This window comes from Nansenia antarctica (genome assembly GCF_963989245.1).
Source record: "Nansenia antarctica genome assembly, contig: SCAFFOLD_150, whole genome shotgun sequence".
NCBI classification, from domain to species: domain Eukaryota; kingdom Metazoa; phylum Chordata; class Actinopteri; order Argentiniformes; family Microstomatidae; genus Nansenia; species Nansenia antarctica.
In genome coordinates this window covers 42,501-69,134 of record NW_027662360.1, presented here as the reverse complement: position 1 = coordinate 69,134, position 26,634 = coordinate 42,501, and the positions used below count along the sequence as shown (strand labels likewise).

Genomic DNA, 26,634 nt, shown 5'->3' with positions numbered 1-26,634 from the left:
TCTTTTCGCGTGCACACGCGCTCAAAACAACGACCTAATTTCAACCAAAACTAGAGGTAGGATGGCAAAAAAAATATATATATATACAGAATATAAACTTGTGATACCGGTTTCCATCCATCAGCTCTGAAGGTTTACGTTACTCACGGATCCAATGTCCTTCCAAATGAGCAGTCTTGGCTCCGTCTCAAACACAACAGGAAAAGTATGTCCAACATGGCGAAAGTTTCCCAGTGTTTCCCAATTATTTATTTTTTTTGTTCTTCAATTTGCGACAGTTTTTCAGCAGGGATGGTTGAGTCTGCACGGTTCTCATGCCGGTTCACATTTAGACCAATCAGGAGTAGCCCTTGTGTCACGTCGTCAACTGAATGTTTAATGTAATTAATCTGATTTTGGATCAGCGGTTAGAGAGAGATGGGCGTGGATTTAGGTGCACTTATAGTCAACATCCATTATAGCGCTGATCTAGGATCAGATATATTTTATCAGCAAAAATGTTCAGAGGTGGATTTTTTATTTTTTTTGTGGACTGAATCAATTTGTGGCGGAGGAAATTCATTCGTGGCGGCCCGCCACCAATAAATGCATATAGAGGAAACACTGTATACTCTAGGCCTATTATAAATATCCGTTCGTTATATAATATTCGTTGATGATTACATAATCAAATGTAGCCCGCAGCGCAGAGCGCATAATGTCTTATTGAGTCAACACGAGTTGACTCGCTGGAACGAGACAGAGTGATACACACCACACCTCTGCCATATCATACATCGGTCCCACATGTATTTATTTACCATCATATTTTTCAATATAAAACGGTATGATATGGCAGATATATATGGTAGCCTACATTGCAGTCGTCCCGCAGTTCTAGTAGATCGCCGACATCATGTTATTTGATGTACACATTTCACGGCAAGAGAATTCCGATTTGTGGCAAACACCCAACAATTGTTCGTTCACTAAACATTATAACATGAACACAGTGAGGATTCAAACAAACACAATAATTAATACACTCTGCAATTGGCTACTACAATGTTGCCAAAATCAACTAGGCCTATCTAATGTTCGAAAACGAATCTACAAATATTAATCTGCGTATATTTATGGTACAACCGTCTTGCCTGTTGTGTATTATTATCATTGCCGACACAGGTCTATGAACATCTGATAATAAGGTGAAGGGCAGTATTATTCATCTTTACTTTATTGGGTGAATAAACTCAATATGAATGATTGTACAGTTGTCTATAGGCAAGAATGGGCTGAAACAAAAGTAGTTACAGACTCGCTCAAACTGTAGCGAGATTAGGAGACTACTAATTATAAATAGTAATCCACAATTATTACTGGTGGCCTGAGGTGGTCCAGTGGTCTAGCACTGTGTTCTACAGTGATATACAAAAAAGACATTATATACAATATTATAAATATCCGTTTGTTATATAATATTCGTTGATGAGTACATGCATAATCAAACGTAGGCTACTGCAATTACTTTGCTGCGGTAGCTATGCATGCACCACACAACTTGATAGGTACATACTGTGCAGTGTATAATTCATAACTGTACATAGGCTACACATATCATAATATCTTATCACTATTGCATGGAACTTGGATAGTACAAACTGTACAGTTTATACAGTTGGATAGTACAAACTGTACAGTTTATCATTTTCATAACTGTCTGTACATATACATATCTTATGTATCCCTATTGCTATATATAGCCTATATATAAACACATTATGTAACATACTTATCAGTCTTATCCACTATATCTAATTCAGCACTAAAGCCTGAAGTTTGAGCAGTGTGTGCCCCCTTGCTACCTCTGCTGATATAAAAGAGAATTGCAGCCGAATTCCAAGGCAAATACACAGACACACACAGAAATACTGCAAAATCGCTTTATACTAACTCGATTTTGAAAATGTAAAGATACTGGGTGGTAGAACGCACATATCTAGCAAAAGTCATGAAAGGAGGGTCCTGACATTTGATCGAGTGCAAAGATAGAATTTTGTTTGTACTCACTGGTGCCCGATGACACCTCACGGCTTTCCTAGTGTTAACAGGACAACGGATTGGGCCGTAGCCTTTGTCAAGTATCAAAACTTTATCAGGAAATATCAAACATACATCTGAATGATAACAGCTCAGTGCGTTGGTTCTAACCCTAACCCATCTGGTAACCCAGAGTTTATGGTGTTGGGCTCAGAGATGTGGTTCTGTCCAGCTGGCAGGGGTGAGTAAGGTGATAACAGGCAGGTGATGTCAGTGGTGACTTGCTGCAATGACAACACACCACCACCAGATGGCAGTGTATGCTTGCACATAAGTGTCCTGTCCGCACTGCATAGACAACAAAAGCATGCAGGCTTATCATACACTGTACTCTATCAAGTGAGAACATAGCCAGGGGGGAACACAGGCACTACTGCCTGAAACCATTCGTTGGAAATATGTCAAATATTCCAAATACCGAAAAAGTGGAATTCTTGAAAACCAAAGGAATGTGTGAGGAGAGTGGACACACATGAGTGGAAGTTGCCAGAAGTGCATTAAACATGCAATGTGTGTAATAAAACATTAAACATGCAATGTGTGTAATAAAACATTAAACATGCAATGTGTGTAATAAAACATTAAACATGCAATGTGTGTAATAAAACATTAAACATGCAATGTGTGTAATAAATCTCATCGAACTATCCTACACATACACAGACTATGGAAAACCCAACACAAGCAACCAGCTCGGACACAGTTGTCACCATGGTATCCGGTAGCAGTTTCTAGTGTATTCTGGGATGTTTCCCTCCCAGCCTCATATCGTTCATTTAGGAACGCCATAAACATCTGTGCTCCCTGTCTGACGTTATATATATCTAACATGACATGTTCTAAGGCTGATCTGTGCATGATAGTGCTGCATTTTGACATATTTCATGTCGCCTCTCCCCCATGTTGATGGTATATGAGCTATAGTCAGTCCCAATGGTCCAGAAGTCAAGTTGAACAGATGTATATATATATAAGTCAAGTTGAACAGATGTATATATATAAGTCAAGTTGAACAGATGTTTATATATAGAAGTCAAGTTGAACAGATGTTTATATATAAGTCAAGTTGAACAGATGTTTATATATAGAAGTCAAGTTGAACAGATGTATATATATAAGTCAAGTTGAACAGATGTATATATATATGTCAAGTTGAACAGATGTATATATATAGAAGTCAAGTTGAACAGATGTATATATATATAAGTCAAGTTGAACAGATGTATATATATGTCAAGTTGAACAGATGTATATATATAGAAGTCAAGTTGAACAGATGTATATATATATATAAGTCAAGTTGAACAGATGTATATATATATATAGAAGTCAAGTTGAACAGATTTATAAAGTCAAGTTGAACAGATGTTTATATATAGAAGTCAAGTTGAACAGATGTATATATATATAAGTCAAGTTGAACAGATGTTTATATATAAGTCAAGTTGAACAGATGTTTATATATAGAAGTCAAGTTGAACAGATGTTTATATATAAGTCAAGTTGAACAGATGTTTATATATAGAAGTCAAGTTGAACAGATGTATATATATAAGTCAAGTTGAACAGATGTATATATATGTCAAGTTGAACAGATGTATATATATAGAAGTCAAGTTGAACAGATGTATATATATATATAAGTCAAGTTGAACAGATGTATATATATGTCAAGTTGAACAGATGTATATATAGAAGTCAAGTTGAACAGATGTATATATATATATAAGTCAAGTTGAACAGATGTATATATATATATATAGAAGTCAAGTTGAACAGATTTATAAAGTCAAGTTGAACAGATGTTTATATATAGAAGTCAAGTTGAACAGATGTATATATATATAGAAGTCAAGTTGAACAGATGTATAAAGTCAAGTTGAACAGATGTATATATATATATAAGTCAAGTTGAACAGATGTATATATATAAGTCAAGTTGAACAGATGTATATATATATAAGTCAAGTTGAACAGATGTATATATAGAAGTCAAGTTGAACAGATGTATATATATAGAAGTCAAGTTGAACAGATATATATATATATAGAAGTCAAGTTGAACAGATGTATATATATATATATATAAGTCAAGTTGAACAGATGAATATATATAGAAGTCAAGTTGAACAGATGTATACATCGCCAGGCTTCACAAATCCCCTGCTGCCAGGCTACATAGTTAAGAGGTGGGTTTTGATTGGTCCGTCCGTGTTCATTCAGGGTTTTGATTGGATATTTAATCTACTGGAGATAGAACCTTATAACTCCAACTCGGTTTATGTTTTGTGAGATGGAACCTTTGTATTTTATTAATTACTAACTAAAAAAAATAAACATTTTAAAAATAACACCACACAGGCATTAATAAACACCTAATGGATCAGATTATGTAAAAAAATAAATTTTGACCAAAAATGGAGATAGAACCTTATAATTCTAACGTAGCGACATCACAGGAAGTCACATGTCAATACATCACAGGAAGTCAGTGGTGTTTGTCCTTTCATGGTGTTTAATGAGAAGTTGTCAGAGGAACATTAGAAGCTCTTGGAAACTCTTCACTTTTTTCATCTGAATTCATCAGGACAGCTGATCTGTTCACACAGGGAAGAGCAGGAAGCCACTGAAGGTGTTGCCATTATCACTATCATCCCAGAGGCTGTAGCCTGACCCTAGACGCACCAAGTCTCCCTCCTCCAGCTGGAGAGTCAGACCACTGGATGCATACTGATACCCTGTATTAGTTTTCTGTGTTACATACGTCATCTGCTGGTCATTCTTAAATAACGACACTTTAATCCATGTTGAGGCTTTATATTCATAGGCGGTGAATCTGAAGTAGTAGACTCCTCTCACTGGGGCTGTGAACTTTCCTGTATCAGAGGAAAGCAGAGAGAGATCAACACTGTCTGTGTCTCCTAGACACCAGAGCAACATGACTGTTAGTAATGGTGAACACAGTCCCTGTAGCTGACCCCACCACTGGTCTTATAGAGAGGAACACAATGGAAATAACGTATAGGGTGTTCACACATGTAACGTATAGGGTGTTCACACATATAACGTATAGGGTGTTCACACATATAACGTATAGGGTGTTCACACATATAGTTTAGCCCATCACATAGAGAATTGTATGAGAAAAACAATGATCCAAACCCCATGGTTCTATCATGTATGGTTCAAATTCTGAAATTCATTTTAAACTATTCATTTTTATTAGACAAACCTATATATCATTCTTTTCAGAATTTTAAGACCAATTTTAATAGCAAATGGGAAAATTGATCACACAATTCATAGTGAGCCTGCTGACGTTACAAGTTAGCCAGACCATTCACACACACTAGCGGGCGAGAGTAGACGGGGCTCCGCTAGGAGTTACAACCGGAGCTTGAGGAGGAGACATTTTATAATCAAAATCCGCAGAATACAAGCCAAACAAGTATCTATATGTATTTTTAGATAGAAAATAAGTTGAATTTAATAGAAAACCTAGCCCACAGACGATCAGATTTCAATAAAGATGAGTATCCTTCAAGTGTCTCCTTAAAATCGCCACAGGAAAAAAAACTCTGATGTGAGGAGAAGTGGGGGTAGACTGATATGAAGTCAAGATGCCTTACATACAGGTGACATGTCCATTAAATGGATTACTATTGGTCCAAACCGAGGAAATGGCAAGAAAGAGAGCTTGTAAATAGTGTAAAACCACCGGAGATCAGGATTAGAACCCTGGCAAAACCCTGTTTACACACGTCCTCTGACCAGGGGCTGGACACCCGATAATGTGGGACTTTATTGTCTCCATCTGCCATAATTGTTGTCGTAATGTTGTCGTACTGTTTCCAACAGGGTAAACGTTGTATATCATTTTAGGATTCACTAGTTTTTAATTAATTAATTAATTCCCTCATCCATATGTGTGTATTGGTGTGTGTCAGCAGTACCTGTGGTTGGGCTGTAGGCCTGGCCGATGTTGGTGATGATGTTTTTGCAGACCACAGTGGCATAACCATCGTTAGGTCCCACCATCGAAGCACCTAACCCAGCAGAGAACGCCACCTTCGGTCTCTCTGTGAACATATGGGAATAACACATGCATATCTCCTTTAAAGCAGCGTACCGTCTTACAGGGCCAAACTGTTCATTGTGATGATATTGTTTAAAAAGATATACTACTTTACATTAACCACATTGCCAAGGGAAACATCACATGATTTTAATAAAGTCAGTGTTCGTCTCACCTGCATTCACTCTCTTCAGGTCCTCCACCTGACCCTCGCTGGCCGTCACTCTGGCTGTCAACGCTGCAAAAGAACAAAATCACTGTTCATGAATTCCACACAGAAATGTGTATGTGAGGGAGACACAAACCGTCTTTAAAACAATACAATTAATGAACCACGTTGTAAAATCCTCTAAAACCATACATGTAGGTTATCATCTGGTTAATATGGCTAATATCTGTATATTACTTGTATTCTCTGTCTTCAGGTCCTCCACCTGACCCTGGCTGGCCTCCACTCTGGTCCCCAGGACTGACAGCTGTGCTGCTTGGGCTGGAGTTACAAACAGCAGTACTGACTGTACCGTAGCTTTTCACTGAAGGTTCATGTTAAAACAATCTTTTACAAACATATTCCTCTCTACGTTATACATGCCTGCATTCTCTGTCTTCATCTCCTTCATGTCGTCTCTCAGTTCAGTCACCTGACCCTCGCTGGCTGTCACTCTGGCCCCCATGGCTGACAGCGCTGCTACTTGGTCTGGAATGAAAGGAAACATACAGTACCAGTCAAAAGTTTGGACACTTTCCCATTCAGTTGCTGTTATTACAATAATATTCATGATTCATGAATCACACACACAGGCACACATGGAGGACCAAGTCTGCCAAAATTAACAATAAATATATAGACACATAAATGAATGTATGAACAAATAAATCAATGAATACACACAGTATAACGCAATACATTTCTATATGTATTTATTCTTTTCCACATTTATTCTTTCTTTTCCACATTCATTCTTTCTTTTCCACATTGTTTTCCACATTCATTCTTTCTTTTCCACATTCATGCTTTCATTCTTTCCCCGATTATCAGTAATGTATGCAAACATAGGGGCGTGTCTTGCATGTTGTCCTCGCCCCACGCATTTTCATTGGTTGATGCCCCACGCATTTTCATTGGTTGATACCGCGCGTGACGTGGTAAAAGCGACAAAGTTGACATTTTTTCATTGTTAACATACTGTGTTCAAAACGGTGAAGAACACGTTCAAAACAAAATGATTTGGTGCATTTTTGCAGTAATCATATTCCTATCATATATGACAGAAAGCTCACAATAAACAGTTTTTTGCACAGTGTTTGAGTGACTGTTATTTTGCACTCTATTGATACTCTTCAGTTCCAGCACCTCAGCAAAGTCTGATAACGGATGAGCGGTGGTATTTTCACTATTTGCAGTAATCATATTGACATGTCTAGAAAATATTAGCAGAATATATACAATGAAATGAAATAGACTAGATGCATTGCCAGGGAAGACATTAGATGTGACCATTTTTGTATGTTCTTGCTCTGTACAGAAAGTATGCAGCAACTTCAAAAAGTACATTTGAGGTACACACACTGTCACATTCTGTGCTTCATGTGTTGTGTAGACAGGCATACCCATGCACACACAATTGTAGCCAGTGTTATTTCAGAATTATTTGAGATTTTTCAGACATAATACTGTATTTCGACAGTGACAATGAAAACAGTGTACATTCCGTCCGTGTTTTGTGATTCAGCATTTGCAGACATTATTTTTTATTTGATTTTTTTAGATTTTTTTTCTCCAGATTTTATCCCTTTTTCACCCAATTTGGTATCCAATTGAACCCAACCTAGCATGCCTATTGCGTAGGATCCGCCGCACGACCCCGTGGCCGGCAGCCCCAGAGGAGATCGCCAGGCAGACTAGCTGACTGGCTCCTCGAGCCCAGCAACGTTATTCCGGCACCCCGGGGGCGCTGTTGCGCGACAGATCCTTGTCCGGAAATAGTCCTATACCGCCCTCTGGAGCGGCCGCTCAATATGCCGCTCCCTGTGTGCCTCGGCCATATCCGGATCTGGCGAGCTGGGATTCGATCCCAGTCCCCGGTGGGCAGCTTGCACTAGTGGCTAGTGCTTAGACCGCTACACCACCGCGGGGTATTTGCAGACATTTTTGAGAGATGTATTTCATAGCTATTGGCAAAAACAATCTTAGTTTGGTTCTTTCATTTCTATTCTTGTTCATCACCTGTATTTTCTTTACAGCTTTGATTATACAGTTTTTCTCAATTGCTAAAACACATTTCACAAAACTTCCCTCCATTTTCCCAAAACTCTAAACACAACACACTTTTCTAAAGCTACATAATCAAAACCACACCTTCTCTCTTCAAAACTCAAACTTTCACACCAAAACAGCTGCTCAAAGCCTGCAAAAATGTAAACACTATATGCATCATTACAGACTACAACAAAACAACTGAAAACACAATGTTCAGTGTGTGAGAATGTTCTTTGAGTATTGGGCATTCATAGATGTGTGTGTTTCATATGAACAGTATGTACATCTACAGAAAATACAGTATGTATGTTACGGTACATGTGGGAATACGGTACATGTGGGAAAACTAGGGTTAGGGTTAGGTGCTAGGGTGACTTGGTACATGCTGGCATGTCTAACCCTAACCCTAACCTTAACCCTAACCCTACCCCTAATCCTAACCTTAACCCTAGCACCCTAGCACCTAACCCTAACCCTAGTTTTCCCACATGTACTGTATACCCACACTACTGTACTGTATCACAACTCAATGCAAACACTACAGAGGATCCATTACACACAACAATACTCACTGAAAACAATGTTCAGGGTGTGATGTTTTTTTCATTTATTTATGGAACTATACCACACACACACCACAATCATTTGCAACAAGTGTCTTAAATTTTGAGTCGTTATGTTTAATGAATGAAGCCAGGTGTGTTCATTGTGTTCAAATTTTGCTGACTGTGGCAAGCATTTTGCATCACATGAGCTTTAATTTGAGAATTTGAGCAGAGTTTTTTGCAACTTGTGTTTTAGCAAGACAAAATGTGTTTAGACTTATGAGAAAAGGAGGATTGTGTTTTGTGAATTGTGTCTTCATGTGAAATGTGTTTATGGTTTTGGCAAATGGGAGCTAGTTTTATTAAATGTGTTTAGAGAACTGGTCATTTGGTTTAGATAATTGGCTTTTGTGTTTTAGCAATTGGGAAAAACTGTAATTAGATCAATGTGAAAGTCAATTGAGAATATAAGTTCAAAATAAATGTAATAAGGACGCTTAGTAACAAGCTAGATAAACATTACCACTAACTCTAAACTAGCTTGCTAGCTAAAGTTACCTGAGGTAACTTACCTCTAAATATGGATCTGACTGGGGCTAAGTTAATTTATTTGAGGGGGTAAACACACACTTTATTTGTTTTTTTGCTTTGAACAAATTACTTACCAACAAGGCATCTGCCTATGGTCCTAGCGGTCACCAGCAACTAGACTCACTGAACATGTAACTACAGAGATGTGTGAAACCTGGACATAAACAAAACCTTCCAAAAGGGTTTAGGCAAGGCAAGTTTATTTGTATAGCACATTTCATACGACAAGGGCAATTCAAAGTGCATTATATGCACACATTATATAAAGACAATAGCCTACAGTAAGAGGAGTAAGTAAGATTTGTATGTATTGTATGTATTATTATCCATATTCTAAAGGCTTGCTTAGATTAGTTTTAGATTAGTTTTTACTGATTAGATTTCTATTCTGGAAAAGTCTGTATATTTTACAGATTACAATACAAATTATATATAATGTATAATTTGTATATTTAAACATAAAAATTCAGAAAACAATAAATGTACCCATCCATGGGTTTGACCTTTCATCTGCCTCGGCCTCAGTGTCCTGCATTCAGGTCCACAAAAAGAAGATGAAAGGTCAAACCCATGGATGGGTACATTTATTGTTTTCAGAATGTTTAAGTTTAAATATACAAATTATACATTATCTACTTAAAATAGGCATTTTCCCAGACTTTTCTAGGGATGTATAGGAATAAAAAAATCACATCTAGAATTTGCCCACCCAGATGGTAATGAAATGTTCAGCTACTCTTGGCTGAGTGCTTTACCACGTCACGCGCAGTATCAACCAATGAAAATGCGTAGAGTGCGTCCAAGATACGCCCCTATATTTGCATGCACATCTGACAATGACAAAGACAAACTATTCTATGTGAATAGATAGGTGAAAACAACATTGTCTTTCGCTTTATCAGTAATGTATGCAAACATAGGGGCGTATCTTGCATGTTGTCCACGCCCCTGCGCATTTTCATTGGTTGATACTGCGCGAGACGTGATGAAGCCCTCAGCCGAGAGCAGACACTCTAATTTCCAATCATAGCATGTTTAAAAAAAAAGCGAGACCAGCAGGAAAACACAACTAGATCTTCTATAATTCTAACTGGATAGTACTTCGTTTCCAGTCATAGTCAGCTAGATTGCTTACTTAGCTAGCTTACTTTTACTTATCAAATGTACATTTTGTGATATAAACGCAGGCGAAGCATCGCTTTTCGGAGAAGCTGCAGAAACAGCTCTCTGAGGGGGATTCCGCCTCCGTCTGGAAAGGCCTAAAGACCATCACCAACTACAAACCCAAGTCCCCGCTGATGTCCGACAACCTCCCTCTCGCTAACGAGCTGAACGAGTTCTACTGTAGGTTTGAGAAAGAGAGGTTCCCGCCCACCCCCGCCCTCTCCCTCCACCCCCCCCGGCTACAACCACCACCCCCGTCCCCCAGGGGGGCCAATGTCCCTCCTGCTACCCCCACCCTCCCCCCTCCCCCTCCCCTCCCTCCCCCCTCCTCACCCGCCCCGCCCACCCCCACCCCCCTTTCCCCACCCCCTCTCTCTGTCACAGTGCGAGAGGTAAACAGACTGTTTAAGAGGCAGAATCCCCGGAAGGCAGCTGGTCCGGATTCCGTCTCTCCCTCTGTCCTGAAGCACTGCGCCGACCAGCTGGCCCCGGTGTTTACCCACATCTTCAACGCCTCGCTGGAGCTGTGTCACGTCCCAGCGTGCTTCAAGGCATCAACCATCATCCCCGTCCCCAAGAAGGCCAAGGTCACAGGCCTCAACGACTACAGACCCGTCGCTCTGACCTCTGTCGTCATGAAGGTCCTGGAGCGCCTTGTCCTGGCCTACCTGAAGCTCATCACGGATCCTGTGCTGGACCCCCTGCAGTTCGCGTACAGAGCCAATAGATCCACGGAGGACGCCGTGAACATGGCTCTGCACTACGTACTAGAACACCTAGACACTGCAGGCAACTACGCCAGGATCCTGTTCGTGGACTTCAGCTCGGCCTTCAACACGATCCTCCCACACATCCTGGAGCACCAGCTATCCCTGCTGCAGGTGCCGGACTCCACCTGCAGGTGGATCACGGACTTCCTGACTGACAGGTCTCAGCGGGTGAAGCTGGGGAAGAGCATTTCCAGCTCCAGGTCCACCAGCACGGGCTCCCCGCAGGGCTGCGTCCTGTCTCCAGCACTATTCTCCCTATACACCAACAGCTGTGTCTCCCGCCACCCCTCGGTCAAGCTCCTGAAGTTTGCAGACGACACCACCCTGGTGGGCCTCATCTCCGGGGGGGACGAATCTGCCTACAGGGGTGAGATCGAGGGGCTGCAGAGCTGGTGCAGTTTAAACAATCTGGAGCTCAATGCTCTGAAAACAGTGGAGATGGTGGTGGACTTCCGTAGGAAAGCAGCCCTGCCCCCTCCCATCACGCTGGGAGGTACCCCGGTGGCCTCCGTGGAGTCATGCCGCTTTCTAGGCATGACCATCTCCCGGGACCTCAAGTGGGAGCGGAACACCGAGGCCCTCACGAAGAAGGCCCAGAAGAGGATGTTCTTCCTCCGGCAGCTGAGGAAACTCAGGCTGCCGAGGTCCATGATGGTCCAGTTTTACACGGCCATCATAGAGTCCATCCTCACCCACTCCATCATCACCTGGTTCCCTGCTGCAACGACCAAGGACAAGGCCAAGTTGCAGCGGGTGTTACGTTCAGCAGAGAGGGTGATCAGCTGTCCCTTGCCCTCCCTCAACTCCTTGCATGACACCAGGGCTCTGAGGAGGGCAAGAAAGATCATGGCCGACCCCTCCCACCCCGGCCACGGCCTCCTCACCCTGCTTCCCTCTGGAAGAAGGTTGCGGCTGCCTAAGGCACTGAAGGCCCGCCACAGGCTCAGTTTCTACCCCTCAGCCGCCAGGCTGCTAAATGACTCTGGCTTCCCCCTCCCCCCGCCCCCAAGTCTGCCCAGGACTGAATATGCACTGGACTCACTGTAAAAACTCTGCACTGCACTTTATATATGTTGCACTATCCAATGCACTGTTGTCTGTCCTGTGTTGTCCTGTTGCAGACAACAGTGCTTGGACACACACACACACACAACACAGATCCTGTTTTTTGCATTTGTTTTTGTTTACACGTGAAAAAAGTATAAACGCACTTACTGTAATGCCGAAGCACATTCCTATATGTGTATGCATAATGGCAATAAACGTTATCTGAATCTGAATCTGAGACACTCTCAGCTGTCTTGCATCGCGCATAGCCCAGAGCGTATATGTCTAATTGAGTCAACTGGTATTGTGGTTATCACCAAGTTCTCCCATACAGTGCTGATGGACTAGTATAGACCATTGCCGACATGTGTGAAAGGGGACAACACGGGAATAGCTTGGGATGTCGACATAGTTTGGGATTCCATGGAAATTATAGGGAGAAACAGGCTGTGTGAGAACGGGGCTGTATAAACTCTCTACCCGTCTGTGATGATAACTGCGTCGCTGCTTTCACACGTCACGCGTGGTATCAACCAATGAAAATGCGTAGGGGCGTGGACAACATGCAAGATACGCCCCCATATATTTGCATACATTACTGATAAAGTGGAAAAGAAAGAATGAATGTGGAAAACAAAGAATAAATAAATATAGAAATGTATTGCGTTATACTGTGTGTATTCATTGATTTATTTGTTCATACATTCATTTATGTGTCTATATATTTATTGTTAATTTTGGCAGACTTGGTCCTCCATACACACACACACACACACACACACACACACACCTTTACATACACAGACACCTACATTGCACACACACTGCAATACTGTAAGAACATACCTGCATTCTGTCTCTGCAGTTCCGTCACTCTGGCCCCCATGGCTGACTGCTCTGCTGCTTGAGCTGAATTAAAGGAAACATAATTACAATCATACACTAAGCATGGGAGTGATTCATGTATACACACACACACACACACACACAGACAGAGGGGTGTGTGATGTGTTGTTGTTGTGACATGTGCAGACGTGTGTGTGTAAGCACTTCTAAGTGGCGGAGTGCTAAACATATCACACACACACATATATCACACACACACATATATCACACACACACACACACACATATCACACACACATATCACATATACACACACACACATCACACACATCACACACACACACATCACACACACACATATCACACACACACACATCACACACACACACACACACACACACTGACACACAAACACACAGACACACAAACACACACACACACACACACAGACACACACACACACACACACACACACAAACACACAGACACACACACACACACACACACACACACGCGCACACACACACACACACACACAAACACACACACAGAGTGATGACATCCAGCTCTACCACTTAGTGATGTCACACAACACAACACCCAATCAAACGCTGTCTTACCTGTGTGAGGCAGCCAGCAGCATCAGAGAGAGGGGGGAGAGGGGGATTGATTGATTGATTGATTGAAAACTTTATTAGAAGATTTGCAGAAGTAGGTACATGAAAGTACATATTACATACAAGGTCAGCTAACAGGATAAAAACCCAAGAAAGCCACTGGCTTATTTCAATTGGGGTCCTTGATTCTCAATTCATCGTTACATGTAAGACAGACAAAAAACTAGTACTATCTACAAGATAATACAGACAAATAACTAGTACTATCTACAAGATAAACATACATCCATCATGGGAAGAACAATACAACAAAACATAAGGTATGTACAGCGGGTAGGACAGGTGGGGACATACACCACAGGTGGGGGCGGGGGACAAAACACAAAGTATGTACAGTGGGTAGTTCGGGCAGGGGGACAGACATATAATATGTACAATGGGTAGTTCGGGCGGGGGGACAAAACAACAAGTATGTACAGTGTGTGGTCATGGTGGGGAGGGGGGGGGGCGACATAATAACAAAACAACAAGAATATATAGAGGGTAGTCCAGGTGGGGGTGTAGTCTTTTAATTTGATTTTTGATTTAGAGGGTCCAGTTACGGATTGCAGCCTCCTGTAAATGTTTTTTGAGAGTGGTTTTGAAGGTGGGCAGTGTTTTGCACTCCTTTAAGATTATAGGAAGGGCGTTCCACATTTTTACTGCATAGTTTGCAAACGAGTTTAACCCCTTGTTTGTGGTGCAACGCGGTTGAACGTGGTTCGTGGAGCTTCCTCTGGTATTGTATGTGTGGACGTTGTTCACTTTTTGGAAGTATGTTGACAGGTACTTGGGTGTCTTTGTGGTGTAGCGTATCTTGAAGACCAGGCCCAGTGCAAGCTGCTGCACTCTGTCAACTACTCGTAGCCAATCAAGGCTCAAAAAATGAGCAGCGGTTAGATGTGTCCTAGGGTTGAGGCCTAGCAGAAGCCTAACCAGTTTATTTTGGGCTGTCTGGAGTCTTGTTTTTAGGGCCTTTGTGGTTCTATAGTACCATGATGTTACGGCATAGTCGAAGTGACATTGAATGAGAGCTCCTGATAGGGTCCTCAGTGTGTTTTTACTGACAAGTGAGGATATCCTGTACAAGAATCTAGTTCTATGGTTAACTTTTTTGATTACTTTTGCTGCCATTTTATCTCCGGAAAGATTTGCCTCTAAGATGGAGCCCAGGTATGTAATATCCTCTTTTCTTGTGATAGTAATGTTACCCACTTTTATATTGTAATTTACAGCCTTTCTGAGTTTAGATGGGGATCCGTATAGGATGGTTTCAGTTTTACCTAGGTGTATTGATAGTTTATTGTCAGCTAGCCAGATGCAGATTCTACTCAGTTCAGTGCTTAGCGCTTTTTCCACCTGCAATATGTCCCTGTCAGAGACCAGCAGAGCCGAGTCATCCGCGAACAGGAACAAATTGCAATCACATGCTGATGACATGTCATTCACATATATTAGGAACAGTAAAGGTCCTTCAAGGTGCTTCCTTGTGGAACGCCGCAGGTCACTGGGAGGGGGGGGGACAGTGTTCCGTTCACACTAACCACCTGTTCCCTCCCCTCTAAGTAGGATTGCATCCAGCTCACCGATGTTCTATCGAACCCAATTGCTTTCAGTTTATCTAACAATATGTGGTGATCTACTGTGTCGAAGGCCTTCTGGAGGTCCAGCATGACCATGCCGCAGTACTTGCCCGAGTCCACCTCATGGTTGATGTGGTCGTTCAAATAGAGAAGGCATGTGTCAGTGGAATGGGATGTTCTGAATCCTGATTGAAATTCATACATCAGATTTTTTTCGGTAAGGTACCTATCAACCTGTTCATAAACTATTTTTTCCATAAGTTTCGAGACAAAAGAGGGAGAGAGATTTGATTAGTGTATTACAGTTTTTTACGATTGCTAACTCACCATGTTCAATACTGAAACCACAGTTTCACAACTCTTCATACAGTCAGCAGAGTTTAGTTTAGTTTAGTTTAGTTTATTAGTTTATTATATCGAGGACAATCCAAATACATGAACCATATAAAATACAGTAAAAAAGGCAGCGTTAGCCTAGTCGGCTAATTTTCAGCTGAAGTCCCCGGCCAGTTGCAACATGGCATCCTGAAAAGTAACGTCATTAGTTAAAATAAAACATTTAAATATTCTAAGAACACGTGGCTGAGACAAGGTACCCCAACATCACATTTGACAAAAAACACAAGTAAGCAAGCTGAGGTGATTGAAGGGGCTACAACAAACACCACATACACACTTATGGGGGCAGCGACATTTCAAGCACATAGAAGCCACAGGACAATTACAGGGCACACAACATTAAGCACTTACAAACAGCAATACATTAAACAAAACAAAACATACAAAAAAGGCATTATGGGGAGGCAGCACAGAGAGGGATTAATGAGGACAAGTATAGTTCTGTGTCAGCCAGGCTTTCATGTGTGTTGTGAAGGTGGAGTAAGTATGTATGTCTTTGAGTTGGTTGGGTAGTGAGTTCCAGTTTTCTATTGCTATCACTGAGAAGGATTGCTTACTGAAGGTGCTTTTCCTGAATGGAACTATAATGGAACGAGAGGTGCTTCTGGTGGGCCGTAAGCTGTGGTCACGCTGGTTTATGAAAGAGTTAAGCGGGGGAGGAGCTTTGTTATGCAGAATTTTATGGATGAGACAGATGTTTTTGTATTTGATGGTGTCTTCCCAGCTAAGGTATTTACATTTGTCTAGGATGGTACAGTAGTGTGTGCTGTTGGGCTTCTGGTCCATGACCTTAAGGGTCTGCTTGTATAGGGTGGCTAATGGCTTTAGGGAAGTGCTGTATGCATGGCCCCAGCTTGTCAAACAATATGTGAGGTGCGACATAATTGATGCGTCCATATATAGTCTGGCAGCACTCATGGTCAGTGAGCTTCTGATGTACCTGAAGTTCGCCAGGCCAAACTTCACCCTACCAGACACTTTCTTGATGTGCTCTTTGAAAGTCAGGTTTGAATCAATGATGATCCCTAAATATTTGAACGACGGAACTATACTAATGTTTTGCCCTGAAATGGTTATGTTTGCCGTGGTCATATTGTGTTGTTTGGAGAAGAACATTCCTACAGTTTTATTAACGTTGAGCTGGAGGCAAGAGCTGTTGAGCCATTTGGTGACCTTTTCCATAGCAGAGCTAAGTTTGGCAGCTGCCAGGTGTTTGTTCTTGTCATGCACATATAAAACAGTGTCATCAGCGTACATTTGTACATGCACTTCTGGGCAGACAGATGGTAGGTCGTTGATATATAGGCTAAACAAGAGTGGGCCAAGTATGGAGCCTTGTGGTACCCCGGTGCAAGACATGATGGTAGGTGAGCGCTGATTGTTTATCTGGACTAGCTGATTTCTGTCACTGAGATATGAGTCCAACCATTTAAGGGCTGATGGCAAGAAGTTAAAGGCAGACAGCTTGGTGATAAGGACCTGGTGATTGACTGTGTCGAAGGCTTTGCGGAGATCTAAAAACACAGCACCTACAACACCTCCTCTATCAACCATACCTTTGACCTTTTCTAGGAAGTAGCAGTTGGCCGTTTCTGTAGAGTGTAGGGTCCTAAAGCCAAACTGCATTGGATGAAGGGGAAATGGGCTATTGCTTAAAAAGTGAACGAGCTGCTCTGTAACCCACTTCTCAGTGACCTTGGAGATAATGGGTAAAATACTGATTGGCCTATAGTTACCAACATCCTGGGGGTCACCTGACTTGAAGATGGGAGAAACAATAGCTGTTTTCCAGGTACTAGGGACTGTTTCCTCAAGTATTGATTGGTTGATAATTTGTGTAATGGGGTGGACTAGGTGTTCTTTCAGAGATTTCAGCATTGTAGTGTCCATTCCATAGATATCCTTCGCTGTTGAGAGTTTGAGAGATGAAATTATGACTTGGGTTTTGTGTGCCGAGATGGGCTGAATGCTGAAAGAGGGCTTGGTTTCATCAAGTTCAACATTATTGTTGGTTATTTGAGGAAAATTCTGTGCGATCTCTTTTACAGAGTCAATGAAATATGTGTTAAAAGCTACAGCTATTTGGGCTGGATCTTGTGTTAAGTTGTCATTCAGTTTCAGCTGTATCTGTTTCCTAGGCCTGTGGTTGGTTCCCATGACATTTTGGATTTGTTCCCAGATCCGTTTGGTGTTTTCCTTTGCCTCTTTGATGATAGTAATGAAGAAATTAGCTTTAGCCTTTCTGATCATTTTGGTAACCTTGTTCCGGAGGGAGGTAAACCTATGCCTGTCACTGACTAGCTGTGGCTTATTCTCCAAAGCTCTCTTCAAAGCAAAGTCTCTTTCTTTTATCAGGTTAACTATCTCGGTGTTGAACCAGGGAAGGGAGTTGTTTTTTTTCTTTCCTTTCACTTTTTGAGTAAATGTGTTGACTAGACTTTGTAGTTTGATTGCTAGTGTCTTGGAGTCTACCTCTACGCTGTTCCCAGTGAGGATGTTATTCCAACCAATCTGTTGCACTGCTCTTTCAAAGTTATCCATTTCCTTGTGGGGGATCCTTAATTGCTCAACTGGATTAAATGGATGTTTAAAACGATTCTTAGTCAATTTTCTGGACAGTAGTGTCAGGTTATGATCAGAAAGACCAGTAATGAAATTATATGTCTTGACTACTCTTTCAGGCTTGTTGCTGAAGATCAGGTCTATCTGTGTCTGGGAGGATGCAGTTATTCTAGTTGGGCCATCTAGAAGTTGTTTAAACTCAAGACCGTCTGTGGGTTTCCTAATTGACTTGTCTAGCCAGTTACAATTCAGGTCACCAAGTACAATCACTTCTGTTTTTGAGTCACACTCTTGAAGTAGCTTTTTGAATGTAATGTAAAAATCCTTGCTAGCAGAAGGTGGGCGATAAACAACAATGAGCACAAAAGACATTTCTGGAGAAAGCTGTACATTCAGACCGATGCATTCTAAGTCATGTTCGAAAGACCAGTTTATTAGTTGACAGTTAAAATGGTCTTTGATTTAAATCATGACATCACACCACCATGTCTGTCAGCCAATCGGTCTAGTCTAAACGTGTTGTACCCTGGGACATTTAATACAGCGGATGGAGAGTTACAATGTAGCCAAGTCTCACTTAGGCCTAGGAAGTCCAAGTTAGAGTTAGTAAGAAGATGGTGTATTTGCTCAGCCTTTGGGGAAAGGCTGCGGATGTTAATGTGACCTCCTAAAATACCACTCGGTTTGTGTCGCGGGTCCCAGATCAGTAGAGAGTGATTAACAGTTTTTAGTTTCAGTTTGCGGTATTTTTTCAGGATTGGGTCAGTCGTGTATTGCGCGGATTTACCAGCTTCCTTGTTGTTTGGACGACTGAAGTAGTTGGAGTCATGGACTGGGTGAATAGTCGCTCCCTCTGTGGTGACCAGCCGGCCACCGACGCCTCCCTGGCCCAGTGCAGCGGTTCTCCTGTTCTCTGACAGCAGCGGATCCCAGCCGGCGACGCGCGTTCAGCCGACCATCCTGGGAGACATTGGTGTTGCGCTCCAATTCACTTCTCCGTTCCCCGAGATCAATGGATGAGTTGATCCTCCGGTCCGTCCACGCCAATCAGACAGGAGACGATTGGCATCAGATTAGGTTGGTGCATATTGTAGTGCCGGAGGAAAAAGGAAAGACGTAGGCAACGTAATGATAACTGTTTAATCAAAACAACAACTTGTACTCTCAGTACAGGACCAGAAAATGGTTACCAAAACTCGTGTATCTAAACAGGAAGGTGCAACGTTAATAATCCTCCCCTCTGCCCCTAGTGCCAGAACTGGTTCCCTCCCACTACACAACCAACAGTAAGAGGAGAACATGAACCCATAATGTAGTCACTACACCAGCCCCCCCAGTGTTCACCTCAATATTGGAAATCCTCACGGCGAGGAGGGCGTATGGCCCGGCCCCTACGATCGTAGGTAAAGTCAGGAGGTGCGGGAGGAGGTGTGACATCGCCCATCACGTCCTCCTGCAGGGAAGGACGGGGGGCAGCGACGACCGGGGGCTCGCGAGCTGCGGGGGGTTGTCGGGGTCGGAGGGGGGAATGGCCAGGGCGCGGCAGGGGAGGTAGGACTGGAGGCCGGCCTCTGCGCGGTGGCAGGGCCAAGTCCAGGGGCAGTTCAAGGTCCAAGTGGGCCGGTTTGAGGCGATCAACGGACACACACTCAGGCCTACCCCCCATGTCAACCATGAAGTTCTTGGCTCCGGCCTCGATGACACGGAAAGGCCCGTCATAAGGAGGACGTAGTGGAGTCCTGTGGCCATCATGACGAATGAAAACGAACCTCGCTGAGTGCAGCTCCGGGGGCACCCTCGAAGTAGGGACACCATGCTGCGTAGTCGGGACCGGGACGAAGGTCCTGGCGCTGTCCAGCAGGGAGGCGCGCTGAGCGGCGGCGGACCAGGGCTCCGTTGACTTGGGAATGAAGTCACCGGGGACCCGCAGCGGCTGTCCAAACACCAGCTCAGCGGACGACGACTGGAGGTCCTCCTTAGGCGCTGTCCTGAGCCCCAGCATGACCCACGGCAGCTTGTCAAGCCAGTCGCTGTCCGTGAGGCTGGCTCGAAGGGCGGCCTTCATGGATCGATGGAAACGCTCACAGAGCCCGTTCGCCTGCGGGTGATAGGCGGTTGTGCGGTGGAGCTTGACCCCCAGATTCTCCGCCACCGCTGCCCACAGCTCTGAAGTAAACTGTGAGCCACGGTCAGAGGAGAGATCAGCAGGGGTGCCGTAGCGGGAGACCCACACCGCGATGAACGCCCGGGCCAGGTCGGGGGCTGTCGTTGAGGAGAGCGGAACTGCCTCCGGCCAGCGAGTCGTCCTGTCCACCATGGTAAAGAGATAGGTGTATCCGTGCGAGGGGGGCAGCGGCCCTACCAGGTCCACGTTTACATGATCGAACCTCCGCTCAGGCACAGAGAACTGCTCCAGGGGGGCCTTGACGTGTCGATGCACCTTGGCGCGCTGGCAGGCGATGCACGTGTCAACCCAGGCCCTCACATCCCTCTTGAGCCCATGCCAGACGAATTTCTCTGACACCAGCCGTGAGGACGGTTTCCTACCAGGGTGAGACAAGCCGTGTATCGCCTCGAAGGCGGGGCGCCTCCAGTTGGCGGGGACCACCGGTCGTGGCTGACCCATGGAGACGTCGCACAGGAGCGTGGCCCCTGCGTCACCGAAAACCACCTCTTCTAGGCGCAGTCCTGTGTCCGACAACTTGAGAGCCTGGACGGCGGGGTCGGCGGCCTGGTCTGCAGCCATGCGCGCGTAGTCCAAACCCAGTTGGACCGCACCAACCACCGCCCTGGAGAGACAATCCGCGACCTGGTTGGACTTCCCAGCAACGTGCTGGATGTCTGTGGTGAACTCGGATATGTAGGCGAGCTGGCGCTGTTGGCGGTCGGACCACGGCTCCGCCACCTTGGACATGGCGTGCGTGAGTGGCTTGTGGTCCACGTAGGCCGTAAACTCGCGGCCCTCCAGTAAAAAACGGAAGTGTCTGACAGCAAGCCACAGCCCGAGGAGCTCCCTGTCGAATGTGCTGTACCTTTGCTCTCTGGGAGACAGCTGGCGGCTGAAGAATGCAAGAGGCTGCCAGGCGTCCCCAACCCACTGTTCGTACACCGCCCCCACAGCAAAGTCAGAGGCGTCCGTGGTGAGAGCAGTGGGTGCCGAGGGCGAGGGGTGGGCCAACATGGCAGTGCGGGCCAGGGCCGCCTTGGTGTCCTGAAAGGCTTTGACACGCTCCGCCGTCCAGTCCACCGGCTGCTTCAGAGTCTTGCCCTTCTGGGCATCGTACAGAGGCCGCAGGATGTGAGCGATGTGGTGGAGGAAGCGATAGTAGAAGGTTACCATCCCGATGAACCCCTTGAGCTCGCTGATTGTGCTGGGGCGCGGGAAAGCAGCGACAGCTTCTACCTTCGAGGGGAGGGGGGTCACCCCCTCTGCGGAGACCCGGTGCCCGAGAAAGTCGATGGCGTTCCGTCCGAACTCACACTTCGCCGGATTGACAATCAGCCCATGTTGGCTGAGCCGTGTGAAAAGGGCCCGGAGGTGGGACAGGTGCTCCTCCTCCGTGGTGCTTGCGACGAGGATGTCATCCAAGTAGACGAAGAGGAATGGTAGGTCCCGGAGCACCGAGTGCATGAGGCGTTGGAAGGTCTGCGCCGCGTTCTTCAGGCCGAACGGCATCCGCAGAAACTCGAAGAGCCCAAATGGCGTGATTACGGCCGTCTTAGGGACGTCCTCGGGGTGCACCGGCACCTGATGGTACCCCCGTACCAGGTCCACTTTGGAGAAGAAGCGTTTGCCTGCCAGGTTCGCTGAAAAGTCCTGGACATGTGGGACCGGGTAGCGGTCAGGCTTGGACGCGTCGTTGAGGCGGCGGTAGTCCCCACATGGGCGCCACCCGCCGTCTGACTTAGGGACGATGTGCAGGGGAGACGCCCAGGGGCTGCTCGAGCGCCGAACGATGCCCACCTGCTCCATATGCGCAAACTCCGCCCTGGCGATGGCCAGCTTCTCCGGGTTGAGGCGCCTGGCCCTGGCGTGGAGGGGAGGCCCCTCGGTCTCGATGTGGTGCTCCACTCCGTGTTTCACCGTGGGCGCGGAGAAGGTGGGCTTGGTAAGGTCGGGGAATTCGGCGAGCAGCCGAAGGTACTGGTCACTTTCGGCGAGCGTATTGGACCACCCGCTGTAGACCGCCTCCCCCTGCGTACAGGCGAATGAAGCGAAAGTCTGTGAGTTGACCAGGCGCCTGTTCCCCACGTCCACCAACAGGTTGTGGGCGCACAGAAAATCCGCACCAAGGAGGGGAAATGTGACAGCCGCTATGACAAAATCCCACGAAAAACATTGCCCTCCGAAGCACACGTCCACCGCCCTAGTGCCGTAAGAGCAGATAGGTGTGCCGTCCGCGCCTGCCAACTGCGGACCACGCTCCTCCTTCGCCATATCCGATCTCCCTGCCGGAATGATGCTCCACTGGGCACCTGTGTCACAAAGGAAACTGCGACCAGAGGCGGTGTCTTGTATGAAGAGCAGCCTGTTGGTGACGCCAGCGCTCAGGGCCACTACTGAGCGCCGGCCCCGCCGTTTCCCGTCGGTCCGAAGGTGCAGGGTGAGCGGCACCGTTTGGCCTTGGCGCCAAAAGTGGCGTGGTAGAAACAATGGCCCGCAGCGTTACCCTGCTGGCCAGAAGGTCTGGCGTCATCCTTCGCTCTCCTGCGACGGTCGGGTGGCGGGGCGGCCGCGGGAGCGAGCAGGTCGGGGGACCGTTGAGGCATGGCCAAGACGAACCGGTCCGCCTCCCTGGCCAGGGCGCGGGGCTCCATGATGGCGGTGTTGGCCAGCGCCATCCTAACTTGAGCTGGCAATGTGCGCATGAACAGCTCTGTGAAGAGGATCATGGGGTCTTCTGTACCGAGCAGGTTTAGCATCCTCTCCATGCTCGCAGAAGGCCTCTCGTCACCCAAGTCCGACATGGCAAATAGGCGACGCACCCTCTCCGCAGTGGACAGTTCAAATGTCTCTAGAAGCAGGGCCTTGAGGCGCTCATATTTGTTCGTCGTCGGGGGAGCAGACAAAAAACCTACCACTCGAGCCGCGGTGGAGCTGCCCAACATTGCCACAGCATGGTTGTACCGGTCGTCGTCGTCATCGATGTCACTTTTATTGAAATGTGCCTCTACAATAGCAAACCATGCAGCAGGCGTTGAGTCCCAGAATTCTGGTAGCTTGAGAGTGGGAGTGTGCGCACCACGCGTTACCCTGACAGGGGATGGTGATGGCTGCCGCTGGTTTGAACGTCTTCCTCGCCCGGACATTTTGCAGGATTGTAATGTTCGTCGCTGGTTTTCGTACACAATTACGTTAACAAAAATCCACGTCGGGTCACCAGTGTAGTGCCGGAGGAAAAAGGAAAGACGTAGGCAACGTAATGATAACTGTTTAATCAAAACAACAACTTGTACTCTCAGTACAGGACCAGAAAATGGTTACCAAAACTCGTGTATCTAAACAGGAAGGTGCAACGTTAATAATCCTCCCCTCTGCCCCTAGTGCCAGAACTGGTTCCCTCCCACTACACAACCAACAGTAAGAGGAGAACATGAACCCATAATGTAGTCACTACACCATTTACATTCAAGGATTTTCGAATCTCTGTTGTGATCACATACCTGAGAGGCAGAATTGTTGCATTTGATGTCTCCATTGCTGGCGTCGGTAATCGGTCCAGGACAGGTGCACATCTCCACTCAGAAGTAAGTAGATTGTGATGATAATAAGATTGTCGCTTTGACGTTTGTGTTGGGCAGTGCTGCTGCGTTTGATTTGCTCGTGGCCTGCGGTGTTGACAAACGCTTGCAGCAAAACATGTTTGCCGAATCCAAAATGCTTCGTCGGCAGTGCATTTAGTTGCATAAAGTTGCCGTTATAGGCTAGCTTTGTAATCGAATGTGGCCCGGTGTCTAAAAAGTTTAAAAAACCGAAAGTTAAAAGTGCTCCCCGCACACCTGTGCTACCTGCTTCAGCCATGTTTTTTTTCATGAGAGAGACAGACTTGAGCAGAAACCCATGTGAACAAAACTGTGACTCTTTCTCTGTGATTTGTGCATTGCTGCTTTCATACAGAATGCATTCAATGACTACGTTCTCCAAATGCCATAACACTTCTCTCATTCAAACTCCCCCACCTGCAAAACACTATGTATTTGCAACACATTTTTTCATTGTTAAACCACTGTGTTCAAAACTGTGAAGAACACGTTAAAAACTGAATTATTTGGTGCAATTTTGCAGTAATCATATTCCTATCATATATGACAGAAAGCTCGCAATAAACAGTTTTTTGCACAGTGTTTGAGTGTGCAGATGCTGTTATTTTGCACTCTATTGATACTCTTCAGTTCCAGCACCTCAGCAAAGTCTGATAACGGATGAGCGGTGGTATTTTCACTATTTGCAGTAATCATATTGAAATGTCTAGAAAATATTACAGTAGCAGAATATATACAATGAAATAGACTAGATGCATTGCCAGGGAAGACATTAGATGTGACCATATGCAGACCAGAGGGTGGACCAAAACCCTCAGGAGTGAGACATTTTTGGTGTGATTGCTATTGTATTGTAGCCCTGGAATTTCTGTTTTTTTGTTTGTTTGAACTTTGCATCTTCCACTTTATTTTTCACTTTTCATTTTACACAAGTAAATGTAGTGTACTTTGAAGTAAATGTACCGTAACTTACTTTCTGCAAAGATACTGGAAAAAAAGGATAAACGATAGAATACAGTAAAGGATAGAAGCAAAAGAAAGGATAAAGGATAGAAGCAAATTGCGGCATTTCTGATTCATTCTTGTTGCCTAATACTTTACAATTGTACAGTCAACTATTCTGTCTATGATTACTATAAATCAAACCATTTTTATAATGAAATATTCATTCTTGTGAAAATCATTCAAACTATGTAATGCTCCCTGTTGTTAGTATTTTGTAAGTCAGAATGTTATGAATGACAGTGTATGCTTCTGAGTGAACATTGTTGACAGTGTGTGGTTGAACGAGCTTCTTTTGAGACATGAATGAAGTCATTGGCAAACATGAGTGTTACGAATGCAGACTGTATGAAGAGTTGTGAAACTGTGGTTTCAGTATTGAACATGGTGAGTTAGCAATCGTAAAAAACTGTATGCAGTTAATGTCAAGCCTTATGTTTACACAGATGAGCTCCCTTTCTCACACACACACACACACACACACACACACACACACACACAGACACACAGACAGACACACACACACACACAGACACACACACACAGACAGACACGCACACGCACACAGACAGAGGGGTGTGTGATGTGTTGTTGTTGTGACATGTGCAGACGTGTGTGGAGTGGCGGAGTGCTAAACATATCACACACACACACACACACACACATCACACACACACACACACACATATCACACACACACACACATCACACACACGCATTACCTGCATTCTCTTTCTTCAGTTGGATCACCTGACCCTCGCTGGCTGTCACTCTGGCCCCCATGGCTGACAGCTCTGCTGCTTGAGCTGAATTAAAGGAAACATAATTACAATCATACACTAAGCATGGGAGTGATTCATGTATACACACACACACACACACACACACACACACACACACACGCACACACACGCACACACACGCATTACCTGCATTCTTTTTCTTCAGTTGGTCCACCTGACTCTCGCTGGTGGTCACTCTGGTCTCCATATGCCTCAACTCCACTCTCTGCTCCACTCTCTGTTCGACTACGATGTCTCTCAGTTTCCTTAACTCAGACCAGAGGTCAGGACCGTGACCCAGTTGAGGGTCTTTCTCTCTGACCCCCCCACCCTCTCCCTGAGCCTCTGACCCAGACAGACAGAACAGCACCAGCACCACCAACAGAGCTACAGCACGCCTCATTCTGGAACCACGTCTCTTCAGAATGTCACGGAAATCTAAGTTCACTAACTGGTCCTTGGTGAGACCAACACGGCAGAGAAGTACTGACTCTGTCTTAGAAACGTCCT

The 26,634-nt window shown here is 44.9% G+C and overlaps 1 protein-coding gene across 1 annotated transcript; it reads right to left on the bottom strand.

The window, feature by feature from the left end:
• Positions 1–4,680: 4,680 nt before the first annotated feature.
• On the bottom strand, positions 4,681–26,527 carry LOC308175700 (uncharacterized protein; the record flags this gene model as incomplete). Its single annotated transcript, XM_080551322.1, has 7 exons — positions 4,681–4,955; positions 6,033–6,158; positions 6,330–6,392; positions 6,561–6,644; positions 6,747–6,851; positions 26,065–26,148; positions 26,272–26,527. 7 exons carry the CDS (start codon positions 26,525–26,527, stop codon positions 4,681–4,683), a joined length of 993 nt encoding a protein of 330 aa, XP_080407448.1.
• Between the last annotated feature and the right edge of the window lie 107 nt (positions 26,528–26,634).